The following is a 13,980-nucleotide window of genomic DNA, read 5'->3' as shown; positions in this document are numbered from 1 at the left end:
GAATGAATGAATGAAGCGCTCAATCAGTGCCACGACGTAGTAATTCACCACTGCGCATGCGCCAAGGGAGAGCGAGGTTTCCCTCCCGCGCGCGGGCCCCCCTCCCCCCCCCCCCCCCGCTAGGAGATCTCGCGAGATCCGATATCGTCTCGTTCCTAGCGGCGCCCGGATTGGTCCCCTCCCTCCTCCGCAGCGGCTGCGCAGGGGGACTTCCGGCCCCGCGCTCCGGAAGCGGAAGTGCCCTGGGGGGGCGGGGCCTGGTGACCCGGAAGCGGCCTCCCGGGCGGGCTGGGCCTAGACGAGGGGCCTGGAGCCTGGGTTATTTGGGGGGCGGAGGGGGGCGGCAGGATGAGCACCATGTTCGCGGACACGGTCCTCATCGTCTTCATCTCCGTGTGCACCGCGCTGCTGGCCGAGGGTGAGCCGCCCCGACCCCACCGACAAACCCACAGGACGGACGGCCTTCAGTCAGTCATTCAGTCAGTCAGTCCTTCATTCAGTCAGTCCTTCACACCTTCACTCCTCAGTCCTTCCGTCATTCAGTCAGCCACTCATTCGGTCATTCCTTCCGTCATTCAGTCATTCAGTTCTTCATTCAGTAAGTCCTTCAGTCCGTCCTTCATTCCTTCCGTCAGTCATTCAGTCAGTTCAGTCAGTCCTTCCTTCCGTCATTCACTCATTCATTCATTCAGTCCTTCCTTCCTTCCTTCCGTCAGTCAGTCGTTCAGTCAGTTCTTCCTTCATTCAGTCAGTCCATTCATTCATTCCTTCATTCTGTCATTCCTTCATTCAGCCAGTCCTTCCTTCCTTTATTCATTCAGTCCTTCCTTCCGTCATTCACTCATTCATTCATTCAGTCCTTCCTTCCTTCCGTCAGTCAGTCGTTCAGTCAGTTCTTCCTTCATTCAGTCAGTCCATTCATTCATTCCTTCATTCTGTCATTCAGCCAGTCCTTCCTTCCTTTATTCAGTCAGTCCTTCCTGCCTTCCGTCATTCATTCATTCGGTCCTTCCTTCAGTCAGTTCTTCATTCATTCAGTTCTTCATTCATTCGTTGTCAGTCCTTCATTCCTTTATTCAGTCAGTCCTTCATTCATTCAGTCCTAGCTCTCTTCCTCCCTTCAGGGCCCTGCTGAGAGCTCACCTCCTCCAGGAGGCCTTCCCAGACTGAGCCCCTTCCTTCCTCTCCCCCTCGTCCCCCTCTCCATCCCCGCATCTTACCTCCTTCCCTTCCCCACAGCACCTGTATATACGTATATATGGTTGTACATATTTATTACTCTATTTTACTTGTACATTTCTTTCCTATTTATTTTATTTTGTTGGTATGTTTGGTTCTGTTCTCTGTCTCCCCCTTTTAGACTGTGAGCCCACTGTTGGGTAGGGACTGTCTCTATGTGTTGCCAATTTGTACTTCCCAAGCGCTTAGTACAGTGCTCTGCACATATTAAGCGCTCAATAAATACGATTGATTGATTGATTGATTCATGCAGTCCTTCATTCCTTCATCCAGTCAATCCTTCATTCCTTCATTCAGTCAGCCCTTCCTTCCTTCTTTCCGTCATTCATTCAGTCAGTCCTTCCTTCCTTCCTTCTGTCAGCCAGACATTCAGTCAGTTCTTCCTTCCTTCATTCAGTCAGTCCTTCATTCCGTCAGTTCTTCATTCCTTCATCCAGTCCTTCCTTCCTTCTAGCATTCATTCACTCATTCATTCGGTCCTTCCTTCCTTCCGTCAGTCATTCAGTCAGTTCTTCCTTCCTTCATTCACTCAGTCAATCCTTCATTCATTTAGTCCTTCATTCCTTCATTATCTGTCCTTCATTCCTTTATTCAGTCAGTCAGTCCTTCATTCCTTTATTCAGTCAGTCCTTCATTCCTTCATTCAGTTAGTCCTTCTTTTCTTCCGTCATTCATTCATTCATTTAGTCCTTCCTTCCTTCCTTCCATCAGCCAGACATTCAGTCAGTTCTTCCTTCATTCAGTCCTTCATTCCTTCATTCAGTCAGTCCTTCATTTCTTTATTCAGTCAGTCCTTCATTCCTTCATCCAGTCAGTCCATCCTTCCTTCCTTCCATCATTCACTCATTCATTCATTCGGTCCTTCCTTCTGTCAGTCAGTCATTCAGTCAGTTCTTCATTCACTCAGTCAATCCTTCATTCATTTAGTCCTTCATTCCTTTATTCAGTCAGTCCTTCATTCCTTCATTCAGTCAGTCCTTCATTCAGTCAGTCCTTCATTTCTTCCTTCCTTTCTTCCTTCTGTCATTCATTCGTTCATTCATTCAGTCATATTTATTGAGCGCTTACTGTGTGCGGAGCACTGTAGTAAGCGCTTGGGAAGTACAAGTTGGCAACATGTAGAGATGGTCCCTACCCAACAGCGGGCTTACAGTCTAGAAGGGGGAGACAGACAGTAGAACAAAACATATTAACAAAATAACTAGACTAGCACACATGCACAAGTAAAATAAATAGAGTAATAAATATGTACAAACATATATACAGGTGCTGTGGGGAGGGGAAGAAGGTAGGGCAGGGGGGATGGGGAGAGTCAGTCCTTCATTCCTTCCTACCTTCCGTCATTCAGTCAGCCAGTCATTTGGTCATTCCTTCAGTCAGTCAGTCCTTCATTCCTTCCTTCCATCATTCATTCATTCATTCAGTCCGTCAGTCAATCCTCCATTCAGTCAGTCCTTCATTCCTTCATTCAATCAGTCCTTCATTTATTCAGTCCTTCCTACCTTCCTTCCGTCATTGTCAGTCCTTCATTCAGTCAGTCCTTCCTTCCTTCTGTCATTCAGTCATTCATTCATGCACATCAGTCAGTCATTCCTTCAGTCAGTTGTTCGTTCAGTCAGTTCTTCAGTTCTTCATAATAATAATAGCGATGGTATTTGTTAAGTACTTACTATGTTCAAAGCCTTGTCCTAAGCACTGGGGGGATACAAGGTGATGAGGTTGTCCCTCGTGAGGCTCACAGTCTTCATCCCCATTTGACAGATGAGGGAACTGAGGCCCAGAGAAGCGAAGTGACTTGCCCAAAGTCACCCAGCTGACAAGTGGTAGAGCCAGGATTAGAATCCATGACCTCTGGCTCCCAAACCTGGGCTCTTTCCACTGAGCTTCCTTCCTTCCTTCCTTCCTTCCTTCCTTCCTTCCTACAGTAATAATAATGGTATTTATAAAGTCCTTACTATGTGCCAGGTACTGTACTAAGCACTGGGGTGGATAATAATAATTATGGTATTTGAAAAAACAAAGGTTTTGGAGTCAGAAGGACCTCGGTTCTAATCCCGTTTCCATCACTTGTCTGCTGTGTGACCTTGGGCAAATCACTTAACATCTCGGCCTCAGTTCCCTCATCTGTCAAATGACGATGAAGACTGTGAGCCCCAGTTGGGACTTGTGTCTATTTGTACATATTTATTACTCTATTTTATTAATGATGTGTATATTCTAATTATTCTGATGGTAGTGACACCTGTCTACTTGTTTTGTTTTGTTGTCTATCTCCCCCTTCTCGACTATGAGCCCGTTGTTGGGGAGGGACCGCTTCTATATGTTGCCAAACTGTGCTTCCCAAGCGCTTAGTACAGTGCTCTGCACACAGTAAGCACTCAATTAATACTATTGAATGAATGACAGGGACCATGGCCAACCTGATTTGCTTGTCCCTACCCCAGCACTTGGAAAAGTCCTTTGCGCGTAGGAAGTTTTAAACCAACAGCACAACTATTATTATTACTCTGATGTTCCAGGCATAACTTGGGTTCTGGTGTACAGGACGGACAAATACAAGAGACTAAAAGCCGAAGTGGAAAAACAGAGCAAAAAATGTAAGTGTGACTGTTTAATTACCCCATCAGTTTTACGTAAATACCAGTAAATACCTATTGATTGATTGCTTGATTGATCTAAACGTTCTGCAGGAAACAGTTATCTTCATCTCTGGTGTTTATTGAGCCCCAAGAGAAGCAGCATGGCCTAGGGAAAGGAGCAGAGGCCTTGGTCAAAGCACCCGGATTCTCATCCCGGCTCTGCCACTTGTCTATTGTGTGACCTTAGCCCCTTCCTTCCTCTCCCCCTCGTCCCCCTCTCCATCCCCCCCATCTTACCTCCTTCCCTTCCCCACAGCACCTGTATATATGTATATATGTTTGTACATATTTATTACTCTATTTATTTATTGATTGATTTTACTTGTACATATCTATTCTATTTATTTTATTTTGTTAGTATGTTTGGTTTTGTTCTCTGTCTCCCCCTTTTAGACTGTGAGCCCACTGTTGGGTAGGGACTGTCTCTATATGTTGCCAATTTGTACTTCCCAAGCGCTTAGTACAGTGCTCTGCACATAGTAAGCGCTCAATAAATACGATTGATGATGATGATGATGACCTTGGCCAAGTCACTTCTCTGGGCCTCGGTTACCTCATAACTAAAATGAGAACTCAATCTGAAGGCCCAGGGTTCAAGTCCGTGTTTGGGTGGAGTATTACTTTGTTTTTTTAGAAGCAGCAGCCTAGCCTAATGGGCAGAACACGGGCCTGGGAATCAGAAGGTGGTGGGTTCTAATCCCTCCCTGCCAGTTGTCTGCTGGATGACCTTGGGCTAGTCATTTCACTTCCCCTGTGCCTCTGTCACTCATCTGTAAAGTGGAGATTAAGACCGTGAGCCCGTGTGGGACAGGGACTGTGTCCAACCTGATTTGCTTGTATTCCCTCCACCCCCAGCGCTTAGTACAGTGCCTGTCCCAGAGTAAGCGCATAACAGATGCCACAATTCTTATTATTACCACCTGTTCTCCTCCTTAGTTAGATTATAAGCCCTGTGTGGGACAGGGACTTTGTCCAACCTGATTATCCTGCATCTTCCCCATCTTGGAACTGTGTGTGACACATCGTAAGTATTTAATAAATACCCCAATTATTATTATTATTGTGAAAACCTGCTTCTGGCAAAGGGGCCTGCGGCCTTGGAAAGCGGGGGCCCATCAGAAGCAAGCTTCTGGCCAGTGAGGGCCATGGGATGTGTGGCGTACCAACTTAACACTAAATAATAATGATGATAATAATAACCCACACTTGTTCCGTTCACAGTGGAAAAGAAGAAAGAAACCATCACGGAGTCCGCTGGCCGTCAGCAGAAGAAGAAAATAGGTAAGAAAGGCGGGAGGGATCCACCCCTTTCTGGACAGGATTTATTCATTCATTCACTCGTATTTATTGAGCACTTAATGTGTGCACAGCACTGTACTAAGCGCTTGAGGGAGGACAATTTTATTTTATTCTATTCTATTTTACTTGTACATATTTACTAATCTATTTATTTTATTATATATTTTGTTCTGTTGTCTGTCTCCCCCTTCTAGATTGTGAACCCGTTGTTGGGTAGGGACCATCCTTATATGCTGCCAACTTGTACTTCCCAAGCGCTTAGTACAGTGCTCTGCACATTGTAAGCGCTCAATAAATACGATTGAATGAATGACAATAAAACAGACAGACACATTCCTGCCCACAGTGAGCTCACAGTCTAGGGGGGCAGACAGACATTAATAGAAATAAATAAATAAATGACTGAGAGCTTACTGTGTGCAGAGCACTGTACTAAGCACTTGGGAGAGGACAGTACAACAATATAACGGACACATTCCCTAGCCACAACGTGCTTACGGTCTAAACTCGAGTATGAAATGTTGGCCCCCGTCATACTCTCTCCAGGTAGGAAAAGTAAAAGGATTTTGGCCATGTTGACCTCTGTCCTGTTGATCAGGTGGACAGTTGGTTGCTTTGAATGGGGATGGTGACTCTTAATAATAATAATAATGGCATTTATTAAGTGCTTACTATGTGCAAAGCACTGTTCTAAGCGCTGGGGAGTTTACAAGGTGATCAGGTTGTCCCAAAGGGAGGGGGTCACAGTTTTAATCCTCATTTTACAGATGAGGTAACTGAGGCGCAGAGAAGTTAAGTGACTTGCCCAAAGTCACACAGCTGACCATTGGCAGAGCTGGGATTTGAACCCATGACCTCTGACTCCAAAGCCCATGCTCTTTTCACTGAGCCACGCTGCTCTCTTAAAGTTTGTCTAACACCAAGAAGTCCTAATAATAATAATAATGGTACTTGTTAAGCGCTTACTTTGTTGCAGGCACTGTACTGGATACAAGATAATCGTGTTGGACGCAGTCCCCGTCCCCCGTGGGGCTCACAGTCTCAGTCCCCGTTTTACAGATGAGGAAACCGAGGCCCAGAGACTTGCCCGAGGTCAATCAATCAATCAATCAATCGTATTTATTGAGCGCTTACTGTGTGCAGAACACTGTACTAAGCACTTGGGAAGTACAAGTTGGCAACATATAGAGACAGTCCCTACCCAACAGTGGGCTCACAGTCTAAAAGGGGGAGGCAGAGAACAAAACCAAACATACTAACAAAATAAAATAAATAGAATAGATATGTACAAGTGAAATAAATAGAGTAATAAATATGTACAAACATATATACAGGTGTTGTGGGGAAGGGAAGGAGATAAGATGGGGGGATGGAGAGGGGGACGAGGGGGAGAGGAAGGAAGGGGCCCAGTCTGGGAAGGCCTCCTGGAGGAGGTGAGCTCTCAGTAGGGCCGTGACGTGTGGCGGCGGTAGATGTGTGGCGGCTCCAGGATTAGAACCCAGGTCCTTGTGACTCCTGGGCCCGGGCTCTAGCCCTTAAGCCGCGGCTGCCTGTCTAGTCCTCGCACGGCCTCTTCCGAATCTTTGTCGGGTAGACTGTGGGAGGAAAAAGCAAACCGCCCAACTGGTTCCTCTTAGCGGGCTTTTAAAAAAAGAAAGAAATGGGGCATTCAAAAACGGTGGCTCGGCATTCTCTGCGGCGAAGGAACAGAACGCTTCCTTGTGCCTCGAAATCTGCCATGCCAGTAAGAAATGGGAGGTGGGGACCTCAGTTTATGGGTACCGGGGTGGCACCGGGTTGGCGTCCTGCCCGCTTCACTGGCTGGCCTCTCCATTCCATTCATTCAGTCGTATTTATTGAGCGCTTACTGTGTGCAGAGCACTGTACTAAGCGCTTGGGAAGTCCAAGTCGGCAACATATAGAGACGGTCCCTACCCAGCAGTGGGCTCACAGTCTAGAAGGGGGAGACAGAGAACAAAACATATTAACAAAATAAAATAAATAGAATAAACGTGCAAATAAATAGAAAATAAGGTGTTCACATTTACAAAACGTGCCATTTATTTGGCTTTGTGAAAAACGCCACGGGCGGATCCTCCCATCGAGTCATTCTACTTATTGAGCTGCCGCTGGGGGAAGGATACATTGCTTGGTGTCTAGCCCCCAGGGGGGCCCTGCCCATTTTTTAAGAATAATAATAATGGTAATGATGGTATGAGATGGTAATGATGGTAATAATGATGAGAAGCAGTGTGGCTTAGTGGAAAGATCCCGGGCTTGGGAGTGGGTTATAGTCCCGGCTCCACCAATTATCAGCTGTGTGACTTTGGGCAAGTCACATAGCCTCTCTATCAATCAGTCGTATTTATTGGGCACTTACTGTGTGCAGAGCACTGTACTAAGCGCTTGGGAAGTACAAGTTGTACATGTACAACTCTGTGCCGCAGTTCCCTCATCTGTAAAATGGGGGTGAAGACTGTAAGCCCCACGTGGGACAACCTGATCACCTTGCATCTACCGCAGCGCTTAGAACAGTGCTTGGCACATGGAGAAGGAGCATGGCTCAGTGGAAGGAGCCCGGGCTTTGGAGTCAGAGTTCATGGGTTCAAATGCCGGCTCCGCCAACTGTCAGCTGTGTGACTTTGGGCAAGTCACTCAACTTCTCTGGGCCTCAGTTACCTCACCTGTAAAATGGGGGTTAAGATTGTGAGCCTCACATGGGGCAACCTGATCACCTTGTAACTTCCCCAGCGCTTAGAACAGAGCTTTGCACATAGTAAGCGCTTAATAAATGCCATTATTATTATTGTTATAGTAAGTGCTTAACAAATACCATCCTTATTATTATAATGATTATATATATATATATATACACACACATGCAGATATAGACTTTTAGACTGTGAGCCCAATGTTGGGTAGGGACTGTCTCTATATGTTGCCAATTTGTACTTCCCAAGCACTTAGTACAGTACTCTGCACATAGTAAGCGCTCAATAAATATGATTGATTGATTGATATATATATATATATAATGATGGTATACAAGCAATTCAGGTTGGACATGGTCCCCGTCCCACATGGGGCTCACAGTCTTAATCCCCATTTTCCAGATGAGGTAACTGGGGCCCAGAGAAGTGAAGTGGCTTGTCCAAGGTCACAGAGCAGACAGGTGGCGGAGCCGGAATTAGAACCCATGACCCTCTGACCTCCAGGCCCGGGCTGTAGCCACTACACCACGCTGCTTCTCATGCTCTTTGTCCTGAGGAGCCTGTAAATCGTATTTCTTGAGCTCTTCCTGTGTGCAGAGCACTGTACTAAGCGCTTGGGAGAGGACGGCACGGCCCTGTAAGTGACGCATTCGCTGCCCACAGTGAGCTTACAGTCTAGAGTACACAGCACGCGCTTAACAGATGGCATCATCATCGCATCACCTCCCGGCCCACCACTTCCTTGAGACCAGCGAAGTTAACGCCCACCCTCTGGTTCTTTGCAGAGAGGCAAGAGGAGAAACTGAAAAACAACAATAGGGACCTCTCGATGGTAAGCAGTCGGGGGGACGGAGGGGACCGCCGTCCGGGCGCGGGGCATCCTGGGTCCCGTCGGACCCTCGAGCGGAAGGAATCTCCGGAACCGGGAGCCCCGGCCCCGGAAAGCTACGGCCCCGGGTGGATCGAACCAGAGGCCTGCGTCACGGAGAGCGGCGCGGGCTTGTTCCGGGCTCGCCCGTTTTCCCCGACCCCCTCGCTTCTCACCGGAGCGGCGGGGCGGAGCCCCTTAATTTCAGGGGGTCCACTCCCCAACGGGCTCCTCTCGGGGCTCCGCACGGCCGTCCCATTCACTTCTGTCATTGCCGGCTCGCAGCCCGATTCGATTTGGGGGTCGGGGGGCGACCAGGCTACCAGCTCCTGGTTGTCAGGGAACAGGTCAACTGACTCTGTTGGGTCATACTCTCCCAAGCGCTTAGTACGGTGCCCTGCGCACAGTAAGCGCTCAGTAAATACCATTGGTTGACCATTACTTGGTAAGTACGTATGTGGTAAAGTGCTTTGAAGGCTCTGTTTGTGTTCTGAGGTAAAGCTTTGTCCCAGGGGTCATTGGCAGGGCTTAATGCCTCTCTCTCCTCTCTCCCCATTTCCCCCCCTCCCCATTTCCCCCTCCCCATTTTCCCCCTCCCCATTTTCCCCCCTCCCCATTTTCCCCTTCCCCATTTTCCCCCTCTCCCCATTTCCCCCCCTCCCCATTTCCCCCTCTCCCTATTTCCCCCCTCCCCATTTTCCCCCTCCCCATATTCCCCCTTTCCCCATATTCCACCTCTCCCCATTTCCCCCTCTCCCCATTTTCCCCCTCCCCATTTTCCCCCTCTCCCCATTTTCCCCTTCATATTCCCCATCTCCCCATATTCCCCCCCATATTTCCCCTCTCCTCATATTCCCCCCTCCCCATATTTCTTCTCTCCCCATTTTCCCCCTCTCCCCATTTCCCCCCTCCCCATTTTTCCCCTCTCCCCTTCTCCTCATTTCCCCCCTCTCCACTCATCCCTGCCCCTCTTCCTCTTCTGTTTTTTTTTTTGTTTCTGTTTTTGGACTCTTTTCACTTCAGGTTCGAATGAAGTCCATGTTTGCTATTGGTTTCTGCTTCACCGCCCTAATGGGAATGTTCAACTCCATGTGAGTATTTAGTCAGTCATATTTATTGAGCACCAACTATGTGCAGAGCGCTGTACTAAGCGCTTGGGAGAGAACAATACTGTGAACTCGTGGGCAGGGAATGTGTCTGTTCATTCAATTCAATCGTATTTATTGAGCGCTTGTTATATTGTACTCTCCCAAGCGCTTAGTACAGTGCTTTGCACATAGTAAGCGATCAGTGATTGAGTGAATGAATGACAGTACAGCAATAACAGACGTATTCCGTGCCCACAATGAGTTTACAGTCTAGAGGGGTGGAGACACATGAACAGGAAAAAATAAATGAGAGATCTGGACCTAAGTGGTGTGGGGCTGGGAAGGTGGATGAAGAAAGGGAGCCAGTTGGGGCGATGGGGAACGGTGTGGTAGAAGGGGAAATGGGGGGCTTAGGCAGGAGATGGGCCTTCGATACGGCTTTGAATGTATGGAGAGTCACTGTCTGTGGGATTTGAGGAGGGAGGGCGTTCCTGGCCGGAGGCGGGACGTGGACGAGCCCTCAGCTGGGCCGGAAGACTGTGCGCCCCACCCAGATGCTCCCGGGCCAGTTTTGGCGAGCGGCATTTGTTCAGACGTTGGCGAGTTCCAGCGGTTGTGTCTCCCCGTCACCTTCCCTCCCTCCAGATCGCGCCCTTGTCGGGAGGGTCCGTTTTCCATCGGGACCTTCTCGGCATCTTCCTAAGCACCAGTTTTCCAGAATCCCGGGCTATCCCCGGCCCGTGGGACGAGCCGGAAACCCCGCCGGATCTCCGTGCCCAGCGGCGCCTTCGTCTGTTCCTCTGTAGATTTGACGGGCGGGTGGTGGCCAAGCTGCCCTTCGTGCCCCTGTCCTACATCCAGGGGCTGTCTCACCGCAACCTGCTCGGGGAAGACTACACAGACTGCTCCTTCATCTTCCTCTACATCCTCTGCACCATGTCCATCCGACAGGTGAGCGCGGGCCGGCCCGGGGGCCGGGTGGTGGGGAAAGTTCCCGGCCATCCGCCTCTCCTTGCTGCCTCCCTTTCCTCCCCTGGGAAATAATCATGGTGCTTGTAATACGAATAATGATGGCATTTATTAAGCGCTTACTATGTGCAAAGCACCGTTCTAAGCGCCGGGGAGGTTACAAGGTGATCAGGTTGGCCCACGGGTTCTCACAGTCTTCATCCCCATTTTACAGGTGAGGGAACTGAGGCACAGAGAAGTCAGGTGACTTGCCCAAAGTCACACAGCTGATAATTGGCGCTTAGAATGTGTCAGGCGTGGTTCTAAGCGCCGGTTAATCGGGTCGGACACAGTCCCCGTCCCACGGGGGGCTTCCAGTCCAAGTAGGAAGGAGAACAGGGATTGAATCCCCTTTGGACAGTTGAGGAAACTGAGGCACAGCGAAGTGACTCTTGCCCAAGGTCCCACGGCAGGCAAGCGGCAGAGCTGGGGCTCGAACCCACGTCCTCCGACTTCCAGGCCCGGGCTCTTTCCAGTAGGAGTGAAGTATTATCCTCCTTCCCTCCGAGGCCGTGAGCCCCACTGGTGTCCAACCCGACTCTTGCGTCGGTCCCAGCGCTTAGCACAGGGCTTAGCACCAGCAGGAAAAGAAATTCATCCCACTTACAGGCTCTTTCAACCCAATTTGCTTGTGTCCACCCCATCGCTTAGTACAGTGCCTGGCACAAGCTAATCATTCATTCATTCATTCAGTCGTATTTATTGAGCGCTTACTGTGTGCAGAGCACTGTACTAAGCGCCTGGGAAGTACAGGTTGGCAACATATAGAGACGGTCCCTACCCAACATTGGGCTCACAGTCTAGTCTAAATCAGGCCGGTCACAGTCCCTGTCCCGCATGGGGCTCAAAATCCAAGTAGGAGGGAGAACAGGGATTCGGTCATTCATTCGGTCGTATTTATTGAGTGCTTCCGGTGTGCAGAGCACTGGACTAAATGCTTGGAAAGTCCAGTTTGGCAACAGAGACAATCCCTACCCAACAGCAGGCCCACAGTCTAGAAGGAGGGAGACAGACAATGAAACCAAACAAGTAGACAGGCAGTTGAATCATCATCATCATCAATCGTATTTATTGAGCGCTTACTATGTGCAGGGCACTGTACTAAGCGCTTGGGAAGTACAAATTGGCAACATATAGAGACAGTCCCTACCCAACAGTGGGCATTTTGCAGTCGAGGAAACTGCGGCCCAGAGAAGCAAAGGGACTTGCCCAGCGTCCCACAGCGGGCCAGCGGCGGAGGCGGGATTAGAACTCGGGTCTTTTGGCTCCCAGGTCCGCGCTGAAGCCGCCAGGCCATGCGTTTTCCTTTGGCCGATTCCCGCCCTCGGGCTGGCCGATTCCTCTTTCAATCCCGGTCGTGGGCAACTAGCAGTGCCCGGCTCCTCTCGACCGATTTCCTAGTTTCTGGGAGGGAGTTGAGGCGTTCCCAAGAACAGGTGCCCTTCCGGCTGAATTGATCACCTCCCCTCCCTTTGCTTTTAATAAAAGATTATTTAAGCATTCTATTTTCTGCTTTTAAGATCAAGGTTGAATTCCACCTTGCGGCCACATCCTGATTCATATTCCTTGTGGGCCGATGGCTTTTTGTTTTTTGGCGGTGGTTTTTTTTTTTGGCCTGAAAGCTGAACAGGATGTTCAGAACCTTGGGAGAGTTACTCAAGTGACCCCTGCCCTCTTATCTCTCCTTTTTTGGGGGGCGGTGAGGGATGACAGCAAACTCACCTCCGGTCACCCTCGTTCCCCGCCTGCCGTGGACTAAGAGCGGAAGATGATCGTCCGCTGAGGGATGAGGCAGGGCGGCCTAGTGGAAAGAGCGCGAAGCTGGGAGGCAGGAGGGCCTGATTAATAATAATAATAATAATAATGATAGCATTTATTGAGCGCTTACTATGTGCAAAGCACTGTTCTAAGCGCTGGGGAGGTTACAAGGTGATCAGGTTGTCCCACGGGGGGCTCACAGTCTTCATCCCCATTTTACAGATGAGGGAACTGAGGCACAGAGAAGTGAAGTGACTTGCCCAAAGTCACACAGCTGACAAGTGGCGGAGCCGGGATTTGAACCCATGACCTCTGACTCCAAAGCCCGGGCTCTTTCCACTGAGCCACGCTGCTTCTCTCCACTGATTCCAACCCCAGTTGTGCCACTGGCCTGACACTTTTCCTCTGACCCCCAGGGCCAGGCTCTACACGCCTAAGGCCACGCTGCTTCTCAACGAAGTGACTCCCTCAAGGTCACCCAGCAGGCAAGTGGCAGGGCTGAGATTAGAACCCAGGTCCTCGGACCCCCAGGACCAGCTCTTAGGCCCCGCCGCCTCCCCCCCCGGCGCTTAGCCTGGTTTTGGTGCGGAGGACGTGCCGCTGACCGAACGCCATGGCTACCAAGTGTCCCACCCGCCGCCCTGGCCGGGGCAGCCGGGAGCGGACACCCAGGGGTCATTGGCGCGGACCCCGATTCTGAGCCGCCTCTCCTGCCGGTTGTGTTCCTCCAGAACATCCAGAAGATGCTGGGCCTGGCCCCATCTCGCGCCGCCTCCAAGCAGGCCGGGGGCTTCCTGGGACCGCCCCCGCAGGCCGCCAAATTCTCCTGAGACCGTGCCCACCGCTCAGACACGCCCGGCTCCGCCCAGGGGGACAAGGGACCCTGCCCTCCACGGTCGCCCCGTCAGAGAATCGAAATAAAAACCAACCGGTCGCCCGGGCGACCCACCTCAGGATCGGTGTGTCCAGGAGTCAGAGGGCGGCCACGGGCCGGGCCACGGGCGAGGGGTGGGGCTGGGGGCAAAGGGGGACCCCGAGGGCCCCCAACCTTCGACCCGTGGGTCGTGCCTCCCGTCCGCAGGTTTCCTCGGCGAAGGAACGTCACTTTTCCACTAAGAGGATGTTTGTTTCTCCCTCCCCTGAGCCCCCAGCGAGCCCTATCACCGTTTCCTTTTTCCACGCCGCCCGCTCCCGCCTGTTCCTGAATTCCCACCCGCTTCTTCACACCTTTCGGCCCAACTCCCTCTCCACATCCCTTTGGCTTTGCGACACCTCCGTCTACTAGCCGGGCACTGAGAAACTCCCCGACGGTGGGATGTCTGGGAGGGAAGCGGGGAAGGAGGGGGAAGGTGGCCAAGCGCCTCTCTCTT

General features: G+C 50.5%; 1 protein-coding gene across 1 annotated transcript; it reads left to right on the top strand.

The window, feature by feature from the left end:
• The first annotated feature begins 307 nt into the window (after nucleotides 1-307).
• On the top strand, nucleotides 308-13,564 carry TMCO1 (transmembrane and coiled-coil domains 1). Its single transcript, XM_038757840.1, has 7 exons — nucleotides 308-418; nucleotides 3,759-3,836; nucleotides 5,100-5,159; nucleotides 8,674-8,720; nucleotides 9,780-9,847; nucleotides 10,651-10,795; nucleotides 13,342-13,564. Exons 1-7 carry the CDS (start codon nucleotides 349-351, stop codon nucleotides 13,438-13,440), a joined length of 567 nt encoding a protein of 188 aa, XP_038613768.1. The 5' UTR covers nucleotides 308-348; the 3' UTR covers nucleotides 13,441-13,564.
• The last annotated feature ends 416 nt before the right edge of the window (nucleotides 13,565-13,980 follow it).

Source organism: Tachyglossus aculeatus, chromosome 16, assembly GCF_015852505.1.
Source record: "Tachyglossus aculeatus isolate mTacAcu1 chromosome 16, mTacAcu1.pri, whole genome shotgun sequence".
In the NCBI taxonomy this organism is placed as follows: Eukaryota; Metazoa; Chordata; class Mammalia; order Monotremata; family Tachyglossidae; genus Tachyglossus; species Tachyglossus aculeatus.
The sequence above is the reverse complement of the archived record's forward strand: the minus strand, read 5'-3'. Positions and strand labels throughout refer to the sequence as shown.